At 40.4% G+C, this 20462-nt stretch overlaps 1 protein-coding gene across 1 annotated transcript in view; it reads left to right on the top strand.

The window, feature by feature from the left end:
• LOC119915454 (myosin-16) overlaps window positions 1–20462 on the top strand; it is a 50063-nt gene that overhangs the window by 19246 nt on the left and 10355 nt on the right. The window contains exons 6-8 of the mRNA XM_038734990.1: window positions 2955–3045; window positions 14666–14722; window positions 19942–20028. Coding sequence (XP_038590918.1) covers window positions 2955–3045; window positions 14666–14722; window positions 19942–20028 — 235 coding nt within the window. The remainder of the gene's footprint in view (window positions 1–2954; window positions 3046–14665; window positions 14723–19941; window positions 20029–20462) is intronic.

The following is a 20462-nucleotide window of genomic DNA, read 5'->3' as shown; positions in this document are numbered from 1 at the left end:
GTGGCCGACCCGTATTAGCTACATAGACATCCATCAAGGAAAGGTCTGCTCAATCCAGATTGATTGATGCCCCCCACTGTGTTCCGTTCTCAAGTTGATGAATATTCACTGTTTTTATCAATATTTCAATGTTTTGGATTGAAGAACTATGCACATAGGCTAAAGGTTGAGGAGTAATTCCTGATTCATTTTGGGTTATGATGTTTTAGGTGTTTTTCCTGGAAAAAAGGTGGCAGTTTCCATAACAGATTTGTGTTTAGTTTACTGAGCCATGTTACAGGATTTGTATTTTTCTATTTGAAGATCAGATCATTATTATTCTGTGGAATTCTCTATAACTTGAAAAAAGATGAGTAAATCTCTCCAGTCGGTGATCATAATGGAAAAACACCAACACAAACATTTTCAGAAAGGATACATTCATGCCAGCTGAAATGGGCTTTCAAGTTACCTCATAAACATTTATATCAGCCTACAAAAACAAATCAGGAATACACAAACACAGCAAAATGAGATTTACTCTACTGTCTCTAATGCTAGATAGTAAGTGAGCAGCTGTGATCTATTAACTCCAGTAAAGAGACAAACTGATGGACTTCAAAAGTTCTTGACATTTTGATATGATGCTCCTGTACTGGAGCAGAAGAGCTTGGACTGTGAGGCTATAATATGTAATAAACCTGCTCCACAGTCCAGTTATCTCCACTACCCCACCCCCTCAACACCCCCAGGCATTCACTAACATCCCAACATGTTGCCATCTGCCCTCAGTAATACCAGAGTGAATGGAATAATTCACTGTACTTCACCTTGCAGCAACAACAAGACAAGAACCAACTTTCACACACACACACACACACACACACACACAGATCACTAAGCATTAATATCACCTTTATGAAGTTAAAACTTGTTCTCTTTGGCATCAATAATTGCATGACCCTCTTTAACTGTAACACTAATGAAGTGAGTGACTCACCTTGTTACTAAGGTGCTGTGTTTTCCAAACTGTTCATATTGGAAGATAATATGAAATCTGTCACTCAGTTTGACTCAATGAAGCTTTGTTGGCGTCATGTTTTGATCAAAGAACTTGTTGCTTAGCCTATATAGAACAGAAATAAGGTGTAATGAATAAGTGATTGTGGAAAAAAGCTAATTCTGTGCATTACATAGAATTAAAGAGAGAAAGAAATGGCATACATCAAAGCACCTTGCAAGTCTTGCTGTATCACATAAAGGCAGTTTTTAAAAAATATTTTGTATTCAATCACTAGCCGTCTTTCCATAAACATTTTTTTTTATGTGCATTTTGAAGTATCGCATTAGAAAAGGTTGATGGAAACAAGCGAATTTTTCAAGAAAAATTTTGGAAAAATGGTTTTACGCTCGCTTGAGGTGGTTTTTGCCTTTGTTGATAAGAGTTAATGCGCTAATTGGGAGATGGAAACACTTTTTGGAAATTACTGACATAACTAGCTTGCCGTAGCCTGGTTTATTCGCTCCAGATCAGCTGATGGAAACGCACCGCTTTCGCATTTCCTATTTTTTTTTTGTGACGTTTCAAAAGTCCACTTAAAATTCGTATGACAGAAACATGGCTACGGGTGGCAGCAGCCTGTAAGATACTGTAAGTGGGAACTCACCCTGCTGTTCTCCAGTTGTGACACCGCCACCTCTCACACACCATTTGCTAAATATCACACAAGTATTGTGGCTCTTTCCATAAGAGTCCTGTCACGTCTTAATACCCATTACACAACATTTAGGTAAAGTCATTACTTCCTTAACAGCTCCATAAAACTAGCAATGTTACATATTCCATGTCTTTTTGCCAGTTCTGCCACAGTTTTGGAGATTTGACAGGCTTAATAAACTGGAACGACTATGGGAAGGAAAGGCTGAAGGAAAGACGGAATCTTTTTTGTAAATGAAGGGGACGATGGATGAATTAAAAGAGCTGACAAGAATTGAACCTAATGAAAAAGAATAGAATCCCAACTTAAAAATCACTATAGAATATGCTTTTGATAGTCCACATCCTGGATATGTGGGTTGAGAAGAAGTCTGGTACACTATGCACTACTTAATACAGGAAAGACGGAAACACATTACTGCTTGCAAACAGCTATCACCCTACACCCTTAAAACAAGGTCTACCAAGATGTCAGAATTTCGGACTCCACAGAGGATTTTATGAAAACAAAGGTTTGTAGAACAGGGTTGTCCAAATGACTGTGTGGAGGAAGCCTATCATATGGCCTTAATGAATTATTACAAAAGAATTCCCCACAGAAAAACACTCGTCGTGTTTGGTACTACCTACACCAACTGAAATAAACTGGGTTTGATAAATTAAAAAAACACTGGCACATATCATCATCAGAGCCAGCAATATCCATGGATTTGAAAGAACCACCAGTAATAGTCAATCGAAGAGGATGCAGTCGCTAAAGGCAGTCTTCTACATGCTGATGTAAAATCAGTGAACAAAAGGACACAGAGAAATGACGAATGAGAAATGAGATTACCCAATAGCAGTACATCACTTAGGTTCTAGGGCAGTGAAAAGGTGACTGCCAGAGAGAGGTGGTAACAGTGATGAATAACACAGGAGAAGTATGCTGGATATTGTATTTGCAGACTTTATCTCCCAAAGGATTGAACAATGAAATATAGGTAGAGCATGATCTATTTAAGATCAGTTTATTTCTCTTTATATTGTATCTTTTGTAAAATAAATAATACTATAAATCAAAGCCTACAGTGAAGGTTGTCTACATATCTTCCTTGGGTCACATATAAATACATTTTAATTCTATATTCAGTTAAAATTCATTGTTCTGTAATTTGGATTAGGCTAGTTGAAATTGTCTTCAAATGACTGACTTACAAACTGACTTTTTGCCAGCGGTAAAATTAATGTATTGTTTAATATCTGTTTCTCTCTGAAGGAGGGACCTGGAGATCAGCAGTACCAGCTCCAAACTGGAAGCAGAAGAGGCCCTCAACATTGGACTGCAGAGGAAGAGCAAGGAGCTACAGGTCAGTGTAGTACACTAAACAAACAGAAATATGGCGGGGACTCACCTCCAATTTCGGAACAAAAGCCTGTCCTATTTAACTTTAGAGGTGGCTTTTGGTTAAAATAGGGTTCGTCATATAGTGGTTATGGTTAAGGCCCCATCCACACTACTCAAATACAATCTCCGTCCAAACCAGCATTTTAGCTGCGTACCAGAGTTGATCGTCTATATTAAAACGACTGAAACTGCACATCTAGTGGCTGTTCACATTCACGTGCAGGTGTAAACATGGTCTATTCCGTGGCAAAAGAATAAAGAAATACTATAAAGACACACCAAATTGTTTTGTCATGGACCAATAACGAGCTGGAACTGTTACTGAATGTAACGTGGGAGTTAAAAGTGACACAGAAAACACACTGGGAGTCGTCGCAAAGTAAACAGCAACATGCAGAGTACAAGTGTAGGCTGTAAGTGTTATTTGCTAGGTACAAAATATTTTAATAAAAATACCAAATCAAAAACTCTGTCAGTAGCATTGTGTTTCTGCTTTGCATGACTTATGAGCCCCAATCAGAGAGCGTCTGCGTCAGCGTTTCTAAAGTCCCCTACCCTGGAGTTTTAAGAGAAAAAACGCGGCAGCATTTTCAAACTTTTCCGTTTTTGGTCTTCATTTTTGCTGTTTTAGTCTGGACGGGAGGTGCTAACGTAGCAAAAGGTCTCCATTTTAAAACGAAAGCGCGGTCGTGTGGATGGGGCCTAAGACTAAGGCAAGTCTCCAGGGGAATAATGGCCAATTTGTGTGAACCCCAGGAAGACTACCAACAACCCATTGGGTCAATCGCCATTGTTTTCACCATTGCGTTAGATAGTGACTGAAATTATTACTGTAAAGGTTGCTCTGTATGCTCTCCAAGCCACTGGTGTAAGACAAGTTTAAGTGTAAGTTAATTTAATGCAAGTAAGGACCAAAGAAGACGAAGACAATGATAGGTTAGTCCGTCTCCCAATACTCTCCTTCCTTGTCCCCTTTGTTTACTTTCCTCAGCCAGCCAAGTGTACCATGAGATGTACCGTGCATTGGATAGACACACAGTACATGTTAGCAGGACTCTTGTTAGTTGAATCTGTTTGTAGAATGCACAAAGTCCTTCCTGTTTTGGTTGATAGCCATCAACTAGGCATCAGGACTGGTATGTGCCTTCCATCTGCAGCCTTTAATTTGAGAGACGTGATGAACGTTTTCAAAGAGCTGCACAGTAAAACACATCCCATCCAAGATGGGTGCCTTGATGAAATCTTTCTCAACCTGCAGCTGCCTTTTAAGATGAATCATTGCAAATCATTAGTAGAGCCGGAGCACTTATGGATACGCTTTGAGGATACTTTATATTGGACACAACAGCTCCATGGAAGACATTTCATTTTTTCAATTTGATAATGTATGGCAGGGGATAGGTTTCCTGAAAGACATGCAGGGAGCTCAGCTGTAGCTTACCGAAAAGTGGTGACATACATTCCTGCCTTTCAACAGAGCTGCTGGGCTCTGCTCCGTGATTGGAGCAGTCACTTCACAGCTCCATGCATGGTTAAAACACACCGCCTACATCCAAACTGATAACCATCTCCTGCTTCCTTCTGATGGTGTGACTAGGAGCAGTTGGGACTAGCTGCAGTCAGCAGATATTCTTTCTGCTGTCACAGTTGTCAAGACTCTGAACATCTTCAGACGTGTGGTTCTCTGTTTCTTTTCTCTGACATGTGTTGTGTTGGTGTCTGCATTAATAAATTAATGGAAAAACATGGTACAGGTGGCATGTTTAGTGGGTTTCAGCATTAATTCCACTATGAGTTTCATGATTGAGGGGGCAGCTGCCTGTACTCCAGCAAATCAGAATCGCAGCTCCAAAAACTGACGAGAGACAGATTTTAAAAGCAAGGTCAAAATTGAAGCAGCAGAGGCCGAGATACCGGACTTTTACACCCTTGTGTGGGTCAAGCGCCAAAAAAACCCCAATCCTAAATTTCCAACTCAAGGGCTCCTTATTTAAACCCTCCCTGACATCATCTGCGTCTTGGGAAAGCTTGTCAAGAGCCTCAGAAGACACTGCTCAACTATTTGCCCTGGATGTTTAGTATTTCTCATGAGGAGTAAATTGAACTTCATGTGTAACATCGGTGTAGTGTCCCTTTTAAAAATGAATTTGTGTCAAAAAGTGCAGCTTTACCCCCTCTGGAAAAATGTGGTAAAGTTACAGCTGATAAAAAAACAACAACATTCAATTGAATAGAGCTCTGCAGTGAATACGGTATACAGTTTGTGTATCATATAATTTGTGATTGAATGAAACTGTCACGGTTGTGAGGGGTTGAGCAGGTTGGAGGACCCAAATGCAGGACACAAGGCTGACAGGTTCGGTTCAGTTCAGTGGTTTATATGTTTTTATATGGTTTTAGTCCAAACAAAACAAGTAATCCAAATGAACAGGCAGAGGGAAACACACAAGACAGCGCACGAACAGCTACAAACACTGCAATGACCAGACAAAGACTTAACAGAAACACCAGGCATATATACACAGGGACTAACGAGCAGGGCGGGAGCAACACAGGTGTCAGAGATCAAGGTTAACAAGGCAGGCAGGCAACCCGTTCTCACTCCCAAGTCGTCACATATGGACGCTTGGTCAAGAGCCATAATCGTCAGTTTGTGACGCACTAGGGATCCCTTTGACGTCATAGTTCGACGTAATGAGGGAAGCCCTGTTGTGTCAGTTTTTGATGGTAAAGGCAAGTATGATATTTAAGAGAAAAGACGAAGTAAGGAGGTGATTGGGGTGGATAGAGGGCCAGAACCCGAACCTTGAAGCAGGAGAACGGTTTTAAATGTTTTTATTTAGGCGAGTGAGGTAAATTGACATTAACGTTAGTTAACTTAAGTCTTAATTGACATACATAGCTATTTTAACCCAAACCATGATCTTTTCCTAACCTTAACCAAGTAGTTTTGTTGCCTAAACCCAACCAAGTACTTTCTGTCCCTAAACCTAACGAAACTGCAACGTTTCACGACTTTAATTATGCGCGTTTCAACATGGCAATGTATTGAAACGTTACGTTTTATCTTGAAAGTGTAACCGGATATTGCATATTTATTGTTGCTAAGCGTTGCTAACTTGACTGTGGATCCCTAAACGTCAATAATTGATGCAAAAGGGCTACCCAAGTCTTTAAAAAGCGACGACAAAGGGCCTTGACCATGCGTCAGACATTTGACGAGTAGGGAGTGAGACTGTGTTGAGGCAGGCAGAGTGATAACTGGGGGAACAGACGGAACACTTGACAGGCAGACATGGAGCAAAATAAATAACCAACACAGACAGAACACATCTTACAAAATACCAGACAGGAATCTAACTTCAGACAATAACAGAAACCCATGTAAACAGACAAACACCGACCAACTATAACACAGGGATCATAACAGACAAAACCTAAACGAGAACACAGAACTAGAACACAGAGTACAGAGCAGACTAAACCAAACCCAGACTCCCCAACAAGACACACAGACAGGATCGTGACAGAAACCTCCAAAGGTGGTTTGAATTTCACTGGACATTCTTTGCAGACAAAAAATATGACCCTCCAGCATTTTACCTAGGTTTCAACAATTACCATTATAAATTCATCTTCCAATTATTTGGTTTGATTGGTCGTTTGGTCTTTTAAAATGGGAAAAATGTGAGTCACTAATTCTTAAATTCTTATTTGGGCCGACCAACACTCCAAAGCCCAAGGAGAATCAGTTTATTATCATATAAGAAAAAGAAAAGCTGAGAATCCTCACAGAAGCTGGAACCTGTGAACTTTTGGCAATTTTGCTCGAAAAGTAACCACTGATCGATTATTGATCGATTGTCAAAATAGTTGCAGCTTTAATTTCAAGCTTTGTCAAGTTTAAGCCATGCTAGCAATGTGACTGTAGTCACTGCAATGTGTTTGGTCAGTAAGTCCACCACTTTAGTCCAGACTGAAATATCTTAACAACTATTAGAAGGATTGCCATGAAATTGTGTATTATGGTTCCCAGACAAAGTATGCTAAGAACCTTGGCAATCCACTGACCATCACCAGGTCAAACTATCAGTTTGTCCAGTACTTTAGTTTATGACCAAATACCTGCAACATTACTGACATTCCCATCAGCCTCAGGTCTATTTTGTGTTTAGTGTCCATTAGCAATTATTAGCATGCTAACATGCTAGTGGAGATGGTGAATATGGTCAAAAATGTTGAACACCAGCATTTTAACCTTGTTATTGTGTATGTAACTGTATGTATGATGATGAATGTAGGATTTAAAACAAACCTTTTCATCCATCGTACAAGTTAGTTGATGCGACACGCTCCGTCAGTGTTTCTATTGGCCGACTTTGTGAATTTTCAGGGTGAACTCTGAAAAGGAAACGCATGCTTGAATGCATCAGTTGTACAAACATCAGTTGAAGTGATTACAGACAGAGCAAATTTTGAGTGCCATGTTATCAAGTTTATAGTCTTGTTGTCTATCACCTCATTATTAATTCACGTCAGATTATGTAAATCGGTTACAATCCAGAACTAGAAACCATTATACAGCAGTAGTGTTTTGCTGACTGTGGCAGAACTGAACACTAGAGGCGTCATAATTTCATTAAATCCTAAACTTGATTTATGCTTGGTTGCTCAACACTCACTCAGAATTGTGTTTCTCTACAAAGTTTTGCATCTCATTTATCTGCTGATGAAAGTTAGAGAAAGGTAGTAAATCATGTTGAGTTATCACATAGTTAGCCTTTTCTGGCTGTTATGGATCTCTCTTACTCACATTTTGACTTGCCACAGCAGGAAAAACACAGCTGCAGCTAACGTTACGGATGGATCTGTTCCATTGAGATGTTCCAGAAAATCATGCCAGAGATTTAGCCTACCAGCGCCCTGTCAGTGAACCCTAAATGGATTGTTGCCATTATTGTTCATCATTTTAGTTACGCCTGTGTTTCACAAGTAATTCTGCCATGAGAAAGGTGTCTAGGTCCCTGATTGACAAACAGTATTATGTAGATGGATGGCATAAATTAAGGTATTATTTTAGTTCTTTTGCCAATCTTGTTAAAAGATGTAAAAAATATGTTTGTGACTGTGACAGTACCCTGTGAAAACCTTTTCAGTCAAAAATATTTTTTGTGGAGAGACAGCTGTCAACCATCCAAGCATTAATCAAGCTTTACTATGAACCACTTCAACTGTAGAGAAAATATGTTATGTTTTGATTTACATTCAATTATATTGTCACTGTAGACTATTTTGAAGCCAGTACCTTTGTGGTGATACTACTGTACAGCCCCACAGGTTAGCAATTGGACCTTCACTGAGCCACGCACCGAAAACGCAGCTGGCCAATAAAAGTGCAGGATAAGCAGATTTTTCTCAAAATTCTGTTAAAATTTGGATGGAAACCTAGTGACTCACTTGACTGCCACTACCACCCTTTGCTACGGTTGCTATATGCCCCACAAAATAACTTAGTTAGCTAATTATATGCTAACTCTTGGCCTTGGAAGCAAGGCTTGGTTACAATAGGTGCTAATCTCGTTAGCCGGGCATGCTAACATTAGCATCTTACATTAGAATCAGTGTGTGTTTTTGGTTTCGGAAAGATAAACAAAAAAGGACATGACCCTCAAAATTACAAATGCTTCAACATGTGGAGGACTCCAAAGCTTGACGGAGCGATCAGTGACTGTGACTGGTATATTGACTAAAACCACTGTGGCCTTTTCAGTGGAACTAAAGCATGCCACCTAACTGAACCTCAAAAACTAAGGAAAAAGTAATTGCAGTAGTGGCCACACAGATTATAAATAAGGCATTTCTGGTGTGTGCAGTGGAAAAACACCACAGCAATAACCACCAAAGATGTTGCCATTTAAAACCTCTTCAAGATTACACTTTTGAAAAGTTTTGCAGCACATAATCTTTGTATAATTGAGCTCAGGACAGCATTATTTGTTTGGATTATGTTGGTTTTAGTGCACTATTTACTCTGGGGTTTTGTCTGAGTATACTGACTGTGACTGTGAAGTTTATACTGAGGCTTATTCCTGTCAATCTCACTGTGTCATCCAGATAGAATCAAGCCAGTCTGAGAGCTTTTATCTGTGTCACTGGTGCATGTTCCAGATAATGTGTTTTGTCTGCGTCTGTCCCTTCGATGGAGCGAATGAGGTGAGCGGCTGCTGAGAGTGAGACAGAAAGAGGGGCTGGGCGAGAAACATCGGGAGACAGTGATTTGGAAGTTCAGGTAGTGCTTCTTTGCTCTGCAGATGCCTGAGGTTTCATCCAGAGGTTTGTAAAGAGAGAAATAAAGAGCGCCTTTGTCTCTGATTGGAGGAGTGTAAGGCGATCCGTGTGTCTTTGAGGTTGGGCATGTTTACTGTAGCTTTGGCATTCTCCCTATCTCACAATGAGGCCATTATATGTGTGTCCGCCTGCATGTGTGTTGACTTTTCTGCTCCTCCTGCTGATAAAGATGCAGGTGGACGGGCAAGCCAGCTGACTGCACGGCCCACCTCTTCTGTCGCCCACTCACGTCTGGTTTTGACGCAAAGGTCACATGAATACGTCGACAAACTTGAGTGGACTCAAAGAGATAGCTTTGTCTGTCTAAATGATGACGCCGCCTCTCCCTCTCTAGTGTGCTGTAATTTAAAGCAGTTGGCTTGAAAGGGATGTAATGGGGGTTGCAGGCCTGCAGTACAACAGCCTCTTGCTCTTAGTGGTTTGATTACATGGTCGTAAAGCAGTTAATCAACAGTGCTGTACAGGGTCATTATGACCCGAGAAGATAATGGTCAGTCTAGAAAGCCGTTAATAAGCGTTTTTTTTTTTTTGTAATCTGGATTGACTCTTTAAAGCTGCAGATTAACTGATTCTTTTTTCTATTTGGAATTGACACAACAAGCTGTAAACACAACTTCATTTTCATTCATCTGTGTAGGTGTGAACATAGTAATATTTGGACTGAAGTTACTCAGAAAAGGATGATTCAACCTTTTGGAGGTTTTGAGTGAGATGAGAAGATCTATATCAATCTCAGGTCTGTGAGTGGTTAGCATAGCTTAGCATAAAGACTGGAAGCAGGGGGAAACTGCTAGCCTGGCTCTGTCTAAAGTGAAAAATACAACTACCACGACCTATAAGCTCACTATTTAACGCTTCCAGACTCAAACAGAAATGTAACAACAACGTTTGGTTTTAGGGGGAGCTAGAAGTAGTTACAAATCCCCCCTCTGATAACATTTCTACAGTTTTGTTGCGCACAATTAAACAAACGAGACACAACATGTGAGCTAGTGAACTGTAGCAGTAGGAGAAAACAGCCATCAGTCTTTATGCTAAGCTAAGCTAATTGCCTCTTGACCGCAGACCCCTACTTAAGGCACAGACATTAGAGTTGTATCAGTCCTCTCATCTAACTGCGTGTCTGCACAGGAGGCATTCCAGACACGTTTTTCAGTCGTCCATCTCTCACATGTTTGACTGAACAGATACGCTTCCATTTGAATCAGTCCATTGGTTCCAGTCTTGACAAAGACCAGCTAAAGGTACACTTTTTGTTCTAGATCTCAATACTGTCACTAAATGACCACATTTCCTCCCAGCTCTCTGTTGATTATTTCAAACTTAACCTTGCACAATGCGCTACAGTGACCTGGGAGGAAAGCTCTGGGATCAGGAGACAGTACTGGGATCTGTAACAAATCAGGGAGTGTATTGTAATTATGTATTTCCTGCAGTTTTAAGCTTAAAACACAACCAAATGTTAATCATGGCTTTGTTTTATATATATATATATATATATATATATATATATCCATAAATATATTTGGCCATGCACTTACAGTACAGTTAACAACTGAATTCCTGTGTTGCAAGGTCATGTGTATCTCACTCATGTCTTTATCCCTCTTCTACAATGTGCACCTGTGCTAAGCAGGCATCACGTCATTTCTAATACCACTGATTTGCCCTACGTCATCACCTGCTGTGCAAGGCTTTGACCAGGTCAACGGCACCTGTCATCACATGGCCAATCAAACATACTGTTGGAAGCTGCACACTGTCATCTGAAGGCATTTAAAAGAACAAAGCAGATTCTGGCCCAATCGTGGGGACCTGAATTATGTGAGCATGTGTGGACAGTATGGTGGACAGACATCAGCAGGGGGTCCAAAATGCTCTGTGTCTTTTGCTGAGGCAGGACTTCCAATTGTTTGGCTATTGTTTTCCCCTCCAACTGAGGTTGGATCTCACAGGATATGACTGCCCACGCCGCTGAATATCCCCTCAGACACAAGCGAGGAGACATCAGCTATGAGGGCACATCTGATTGCAATTTATGGACAATTATTATGGTTTCAGAGTGCAGCGGGGAAAAGAGAAAGCTAAAACTTTAAGCACATACAATTATGGAGATCAAACCCTGCAACCATTCTCAGCAATGATGGGCTAATTTTGTTATTTCCCCACATGACTCCAAAAGTGCTCCTTGTAGCTGTTGTGGGGTAATTTAGAATAGAATACATTTCATGTGAACAAAATCAATATATAAACTCCTTCTGTCATAGATAAGTAGTCCAAATTGCGTTTATCCGTGCAGTCTGGCTCAGACATCTTAACACTGTTAGTGCGCTATGTTTTCTGCAATTGTATTAGAGCCGCAATATTTATTTTGAGGCTGGTTTGAGGCTGTGGAGAGTAGGAATTTAACAAGAAACAGATATGTGAGTGGGGAACTGTGAGAGACAGAAAAGGGCTGTGCATGCATAAGGGGGTGTGGACAAAAAAATGCCGGAGGGGATCAACAGTGAAGCTGTGTGTCTGTTTGTGTGTGTGTGTGTGTGTGTGTGTGTGTGTGTGTGTGCGTGTGTGGGACAGCCAGTCAGTCATTCAGTTGGGCTGCTGCTGCCTCACCATGGCTGTTCTCTCTGCAGATGTCCTACGCTGGCATGTGAGTTTTTATTGGTCTTTTTCTGTCTTTGTGTTTATGCTTAACTTTTAAACATACTGTTGAAAAAAGTGGGACAGGTTAGTGTATTTATGTGTTATTTTTGGATATTAGGCTATGACATGTCTGACTCCATGTTGTGACATTTCTAAGACATCTAGACAAACTCCTGTTGCAATAATAATGAAACAAAGATGCTACAACTGCAAGGTTATTCCCTGTCCATGTGTGTTAATCTTGCTCCAAAGTATCTGATACGGTCATGTTTGGGGAGCTTAGGGTGCTGTGTAGCCGGTTATTGGCTTTCACCACATCGGTGAGCGTTCTGTAGATGTTGTTGCTGTGAATGGCCCTGGGCTACATGCCATGTCAGACACACTTCCTGACACTGAGACATAGATTAAAGCAGGAGATAGCGCAGAACATGACACAACTTGGAAGGATGCAGCCATGTTGGGAAATTGATTAATTTTCATTAGCAGTGCAAAACGCGGCTTTGACACCGTGGGTGATTTATTTATGTTAGATCATTCTGATTGTGTTGACTGTTGGAGAAAATTCCGATACAATAATAATAGGAGGATTAATTGCAAACAAATGGTTATATGAATATTGGAAGCGGTGGATAGAGGAAGTATTTATTCATAGAATACAAGTAAAAACCCTGCAATCATCAAATGCGAAATGGCTATGGTGAGTGTTACACTACTATATAATATATTACATTAATATTGCTAATGTCTTCATGTGTAAGTAGCTGCCTCATTTTAACTACTTTATATCCTGTTGGGTAGTTTAATCTATAGCAATGCATCACATTTTAAACTGATCATATAGTTTGTGTGTAAAATTCTAAAATAAATAGTATTTAGTCACTTTAATTGTCAAATGCATGAGTAAATGTATTTAGTTATATTCCACCACTGATTTTCGCTAGTAGTTTTAAGTAACTACTGAGTTTTTTTTCATCAAAATTTAATAGATTGAAGAAGATTTAGAAGTATGAGAAGAATTTCTCTCTTGTGCATACACTGCATTATAATCCCCATAGTTAATATTCACAGGCAATGTGTTAAGCAATCCATTAATGGTTTACATAGATGTTATTTACACTGGGGACGCTGGGGACTTGTCCCCACCACTCTGTGAAAGCACTTGCTAAAAGTTTTCTGAAAATTAGCTTCCAACAAGAAATGTTAAATAACAAATAGAAATTTTATGAGAAAGCTTTACTTGCACAATAGGAAAACATGAAATGCAATGTAAATATAGAAGAAACAGATCTGCCTTGTCCAAAACAAAAGTAACTTATAAGCTAAAAAAACAAGCTACTGATTACCACATTATATTTGATAATATTTTTATAAAAATAATTTTTTTATGTAATTTTTTTAATAGCCTATTCTGAATTGCCACCGGCCACATGAATTTTGTTTCCCTTCATATAAATAAAGACATTTCCACTATAAGTTGGTGCAGAAAATGTCTCTAGAATTCAGGAAATTAAGAGTTTTATGCTCAAAATTTCATCAATGAATATTTCTTCTAAATAGCATTGAAGTATCTTGTTCTTGTTCTCGGGACTCTAAAATTGTGCATTATCGTGTGTTTGGTCACACCCCTAATCTGAACCCTTAAATATCCCCACCACTTTTCAACATGCCCTTGATGGTTTATGACCTGCTTTAAAGTGGGTGTAAGCAGATAAAGAGGCTTTATGAAGTGTGAAGCATCTGTGTTTGTGCATAAACAGTTAATAAGACCTTAATACATCATTATAACACAGTTGTACATGGTATAACAGTTGGTATCATACACAATATGTCTTCATTAGGTTTAAACACATTCATAAACAGTTTTAAACGTGTGTGAATGATTTGCACATGTGTATAAACCTTTTTTCGCATTATAAAATGTGTTACTAAAATATTGTTATTTAACCTTTTGTGATGTAAAATATCTTGAATATGTATAACTTTATTTAGCCAGGATTTGGCCACACTGAAAAAACGTAAAATCTTTGATATAGGAGCGGTCAGGAAAGCAGCGCCACTTCGAACATAGACACACATTACAAAATATATAACACAGGCTGGTGAAAAATGAATTAGATTAAATGGCAATCATTTCAACTACACTGTATATTCGGCCCTTGATGCTGCATGGGAAAAGCATTGCTGACTTCCAGCCAGGACTGTAAAACCAAGAGAAAGCAAAAACACAACACAAGTTCCTAGAATGTCATGAAAACGGCCTCGATGCGTTTTCGTCCGGCTGACCGGACATAGCAGACCCAGCCCTGGGTCAGAATACAGATAATGATGGTGACTACAGACATTCTTGCTCTAAATTGCTACCTGAGGAAAAAGCCAGAGGCTGCCAAATCCCCAGAGAAAGCACTGTGTATGAAGCGGCCTCACCACACACAAGTGCTGCCCTGAAATAGCAAACGATCTGTGGAGGGGACGCCCCATTTGTTCGGCTCAACTTCAGATATCCTGGTTCACATTTTATATGTTTGTGAAAGCAGACTGTTGTTCTTTGAGTCGTCTCAGTGAAATCAGTTTCCACTTTTTTCTCTCTTTAGGCCCGCATTGAGGAGCTGGAGGAGGAGCTGGAAGCAGAGCGGGCCATGAGAGCCAAGGTATGCTACACAGCTATAAGGCACTGTTTAACATCTCCCCTCTCTCCGTAAATGAAACAAAGAGCAGATGAGCCTTAAATCTGTCCGTCAGCGCAGAGAAAAAGATGCCAAGCAGCTCTGGGATGAGCTTGGCTCTGCTGTAACGTTCAGGACTGTGGTGTTGAGAGCTGTTTGTGGATTGGAGGGAACATTAAAAGAGAGAAGGAAAAAGAACAAAGATTGCTGATCTGTTGGCAGACGGTGGGGTACGTGTGCGCCCCTGGTCACTCCAAACTATCTGCACCTGTGATAATAAACTCAGGGGGGAAGGACCTTGTGTTTCTGATTAACATATAGGGTAACCCCAGGAGCGTAAAGGGACCCCAACATCGTTTTTCTTCTTTCTTATTTTTTCCAATCTTTCTCTGTCTCTTTCACACACACACGCACTCACATCAGTGCACCTTCTGTTTCTTGTAATCCCCTTGCCTTTCTCCTAGAAGCAAATCGGAAGAACAGGACATTTTTTCCACCTTCCTTTTCACCACAGTAAAGTTTCCAAGACATCCTCTTTGTAATGTAAAATGTTTCAACACAGCATGCCTGGTTCATGTAAAGATGATCTTCCAAGGTGGGGGCTTTAAGTGCTTGTTGTTTCAAACAAGACGCTCTTAAAGAGTGTGTGTATTTAAGCCACAGGACCTGGTTGCCCCTCTTAAGACCGAACTGCAGTTTTCATGTTAAAGTAGGTAAAGGCAGAAATGCAAAGGTACATATTTCATCCCGAGTGTTGAATAGAGTGACAGCGGGCCCGAGGGCTTGTTTTGCACACTTCTCCCCACTCTGGGTGGTATTCCTAATGGCGCTTGCAGGGGATCTCCCCACCACCACCAGTCTCTAAAGCCACAGAGGGGTGAAAGAGGCAGGCAGAGACATGCAGGTCTTTATCTGTTCCACAGCCTGCGTCTTCAGGGGAGCTCAAATACAACATACCTCTGCTGCAGACAGGCTCGCTATTGTTAGACGTTGTTAGACTCTGCTGCTCAGGTCGCAAAGGGGAGATCTCATCAGGAGATAGTGGCTGATGGACAGCTCTACTTTCAACGGGCTCTTCTCCCAACTGGAATGCCAACCATTCTCTCTCTCTCTCTGTATATCTCACACACACACACCAATACAGTGGACTGTTCACACTCACTCAGAAACATCCACACACACTGTGAAAAGCTAGTAGGATGTAATCTTTAAGATAAACACAGACATGATAATTATTAGTCGATAAGCTGACATTCTTAAGAAAGATGAACTTTAAAGTTGCACTAATTCATGCTTTTGGATGAACAATGGGTCAAATGGATATGTGTATGCGACAGGACTCGCTAGTTGTATCAAACCCACAGAAAATGATCACCTAACTCTGCAGTTCCCCACAGCTCTACTGAGCTTTTTAGCTTAAGCAACATTTGCTGAGTCATGTTTCTGGTGACCCGGTGAATGGAATTCTGGATGGAAATGGAAAGAAAAGTTGCAGGCTGTAAAACCAGAAATTAAGACCAGGGAGAAGCTAATGCACTCCTTGGCCATTTGACCAAGTGTGCAGCTTTAACAGTTCAGAATAAATCACCACAGAATGAAATGTTGGTGCAAATTAATCAAAAAACGTGCGGGTTCTTGTTTGCATGACTGAGATACCTTCGTACACTGACTCAGTTGAATGCAATTTTGTTTGTGGTGCTCACAAAACACATTACAAAATTAAATAGAGACAACGTCCTACTTACACTGCAAACTGTGAGCAGTTGAGAAACCAACATGACCTTATACTTAAACAACAAATAGTCAGTTGTCCCAAAACTACATACAAGACCGTTCCCCCAAAACGACACGTATGAACGTTGGCAGTCCATCGACAGGCGTGCAGAGCCTTAAGTACATCACACAAGTCACGTGACATTTAACACGTGGTAAATGTTGTGAAAAGGTCGTAGTATAGTTGCGTTTGGGCAACAAAACCACTTGGTTAGGTTTAGGTTAAAATAAGTACATTATGTAAGTCTTGTACAAAACGTTATTTAACATAAACATGTCAACTTTGACTTTCTTTCACAGGAGACTCAAACCTCGTTCACCTCTGTGAAAGTCTGAGTTTGCTTGACTCATCCATCCACCCCCACCACCCTACATATGCAGACTTTGGCGCACTTTATACTATGTCACCTGACTTCTTCTGCCCCTAGAGGTCACAGCCTAACTAAAAACTTAAATATGGGTCGTAAAAAGCTATATAATAATCAGCCTATACAGCTGGTTTTTTATGGTGAGGACAGGCTGGACAATCTATCTGCATGACTAGATCCACCCCACCTTTCTCCTGTTGAGGTTAGCCTAAAGCTTTTACAAAGCATAAAAAGTTTCTGTTTTTTCTTACTGACAGCGGTTTGCTTGAGAACTTGCCAGCACTTACACAGTATTTTTTTTCTGTACATATTTTGATAATTTAGGAAAAGACTAATATATAATGCTACTGACAGACAGGTCTGTAATTAAGAGTTCATTTTACTACCTGGGTCTTATTTGTTTGTTTATTATTTGTAAGCCATTATTTTTATTACCAGTTATGGGGACATATTACTTAACAGGTTGACTTTTAAGATATGGCATCATGGGAAATCTAAATGATCTAAACCACTTATTTGGAGGTGAGGGAACAAAGAACATTGAAGTCACACAAACTGAGCTGCAATTACACAGAACTGTTTGTTGTACACCACCATTAGATTTAGATGTTAGGATAAGCTTTGATCTACTGCACTATGCACTGTACTGTTTGTACATGCAGCTTATGTACACCTTCACATTCATTTCAGGGTAGGATACCTCACCCCACCTTATTAAAGGTAAATAAACCTGGGCGATAGCACAGACTAAATTCTGTTTTCATGTAGCTGTGGTCAGGTTAGAGCCTCCATCCTGGAGGTCGAGGACATGGATGGATGGATACTAGAGAACACGTATGCAAACATACATTGGCATGTATGCACAGACTGAACAGAGACACACTCCTACTCCTTCACGCTCTTGTGCAAACAAAGGTGTTCTTCAGCAGGAGCCTTTGGGAGCACTGACCCTCATCATGTGAATGGGAGTGAGTGGTGCTGGGTGGTGCTGATCCGGAGGAGCTGTTGACTCAGTCAGTTGTGCGGAGGAGAGCAACGAGCAAGCCGGGGTTAACTCATTTTACGCAGAGCCAGGTTGTAGACATAGAGGGTGGGCCTGGGAGGTGGGGGGGGTGAGCTGGTGGGCTGCAGGTTTTAGAGACTGAGCTCTCCAAAAAGGGGTGTGGGGGGTGAAAGAGGAGGCCCCCAGTGAGTATCATCTGTTTTCCCTTGTTCTGCCTGAGGTGTGTTGACGACTGTGGCTCATTGCTGCTATCAGGGAGGCCTGAGACTCCAGCTTTTACAGACCAGTCTCAACATCTACGGCTGTCGTTAAAGCAGCTGTAAAAGATCGGCGTAAAAAAACAAGAACTTTTAACTACAGAGCGCTGGCTGTTTGTGCGCGTGATGGCCCAGCATTATAAACTCTCTCCATGTGTGCTGTGCCATGTTTGAGCATGAGAAGGCCCTCTCTGACAACCTTGCTGAGGAATTTATCAGTCATACATTTCTGAAGCGTTATATATTTTATTTGTTTTCTAAGCAACACAATGTATTTTGTATTTCTTTTGATGTAAAGTCTCAGGTTTTATTATTCTGTATTATACTGCATATTAAATTTTATTGCACTGGTGGAGCCAGCGGAGAGGGATCCAGATATACAGTATATGCTGAATCTTGAAGTTGATGATATTTAATGATTATTTCATTTTATTGCAAATAAAACAGATTTATGTTCATGATATTAAAGCTTTGATGACATTGTTATATTTGAGCCACTCAAAGTTTGGGGCTTTAGTGTTATACTGGCAATTAATATGTAAAAACATAAAGCACATATTTAACATTTTCATACCTCTCCCGTTGGAAGTTAAAGTTGCACTAAGCAATATTTTTATATTAACAGGGTTTCAAATGACAATGTGTAATGTGAAAAGGGTCTAATGTAATGACAAACACACAGAGAATTATCAGACTCTGCAGTTAACCCTCAGTTATACCGAGCTTTGTAGCATCTATCAGCCAATTGTTTTTGTCTTACGGCACGCAGCTCATGTTTGGTTCATTGTCGCCCCTCTGATCAACATTGTTTGCAGCGGGAGCAGCCAGATGTCCGCAAGAAAGTGTTGATAAACCCACTGTACACTGCCTGCACAGCACCAGAAAGATAGACAAAGTTAGCAACTAGCTGGTGAAGCAAGTGGAGCATTTAGCAACTAAAGAGCCAAAGATTTTTCTCAGGAGCCAAAGGGAGAGTGCGTTACACTTACCTTAACACTAGTGAACGTTAGTGTTGCTCCATGTTTGCTAGATATGTAAACAGACAATAGTTTGCTAACAATTTAGCTACGTTAGTAACTTTGGACTTTTATTCCTCAGGGGGCCAAAATAGTAGCTTAGTATTATAGCTTTATAAGGTGGTATTAAGTCAATGTGGTGCATGTTTAGCGGCCCCTAAGTAGCCAAAAATCAATTATTGCAGCTTTAAGGGCAATTAACAGCTTGCTGAATCCTCTATGTTAACAGATCAAAATCTAGCATCAACAAACACAAGACTAAAAGTAGCATGGCTTAACTTTGTAGGATGTTTATCAGGGATCAGAGGATGGGATAACTTACAAGGAAACAGCAGTTCACGTAATATTGTGACTGTATGACAGCAGCTAACCCGCTGTATCGCTCTGATTAGATATCAGCTACTCTCCTGTCTTCTGACCTCAGGAAAGATCACTTCCCTTTGTGCGCTGTCAATCACACTGACCTCCTGGTGTTTAAATATCCTGTCCTAGGAGGTGGGACTACTTCAGGGACAGAATATGTGAAGTCTGCTGCCCCAAGTTAAATACAGTGTGTTCAGAAATTCTGAATGTTTAGATGCGGACATTTACACACTTCTCACTAAAGGACTTACTTATTACTACATTATTACTTATTACTCTCTAGTGGAGATGGAACATTTATGTGACTCGAGATAGGATCCGCCCGCTCATGGATCAGTTATCTATTAAATAATTCTGATAATTTAGTATCAACTTGTACACGTAGTGTTTATTACCCTTCTTGAACTGCGTTTTTTTTGGGCAGGTTGAGAAGCAGAGGGCGGATCTAACCAGAGAGCTGGATGATCTCACCGACCGACTGGAGGAAGCAGGAGGCGTCACTGCCTCACAGGTAAACTAAATACATTCTACCACACATACACACACACTTTTTACTATCACATTTTTTAAGGCTGCACGAGATTAAGGTTTCATACATAAAGTTAGATGAGAAGATTTGTACCACTCTCAGCTTAGCTTAAAGACTTGAAAAGGGGGAAACAGCTGGCCTGGCTCTGTCCAAAGGTAACAAAATTAACCTACCAGCACCCCTAAAACTCACTAATTAACATGTACTGTATCTTTTTTGTATAATCCGTACAAAACTGAAATGTAAAAATCTACAATTTGGGGTTTTGCAGGGGGTACATGCTAGAACTATTTCTAGGCATTTTGGCATTCTGATGTAAAGAAACTGAGGACATGTCTCCAAAAACATTAGGACATATGTAGTACATAAAACAAAAATCCTACAGGTGCCTTAGGACATAAGTGGCACCATCACAA

The sequence above is a fragment of the Micropterus salmoides genome, unplaced genomic scaffold, assembly GCF_014851395.1.
Source record: "Micropterus salmoides isolate LMB-PRFRI ecotype aquatic unplaced genomic scaffold, ASM1485139v1 Ms_hic_scaffold_21, whole genome shotgun sequence".
In the NCBI taxonomy this organism is placed as follows: Eukaryota; Metazoa; Chordata; class Actinopteri; order Centrarchiformes; family Centrarchidae; genus Micropterus; species Micropterus salmoides.
The sequence above is the reverse complement of the archived record's forward strand: the minus strand, read 5'-3'. Positions and strand labels throughout refer to the sequence as shown.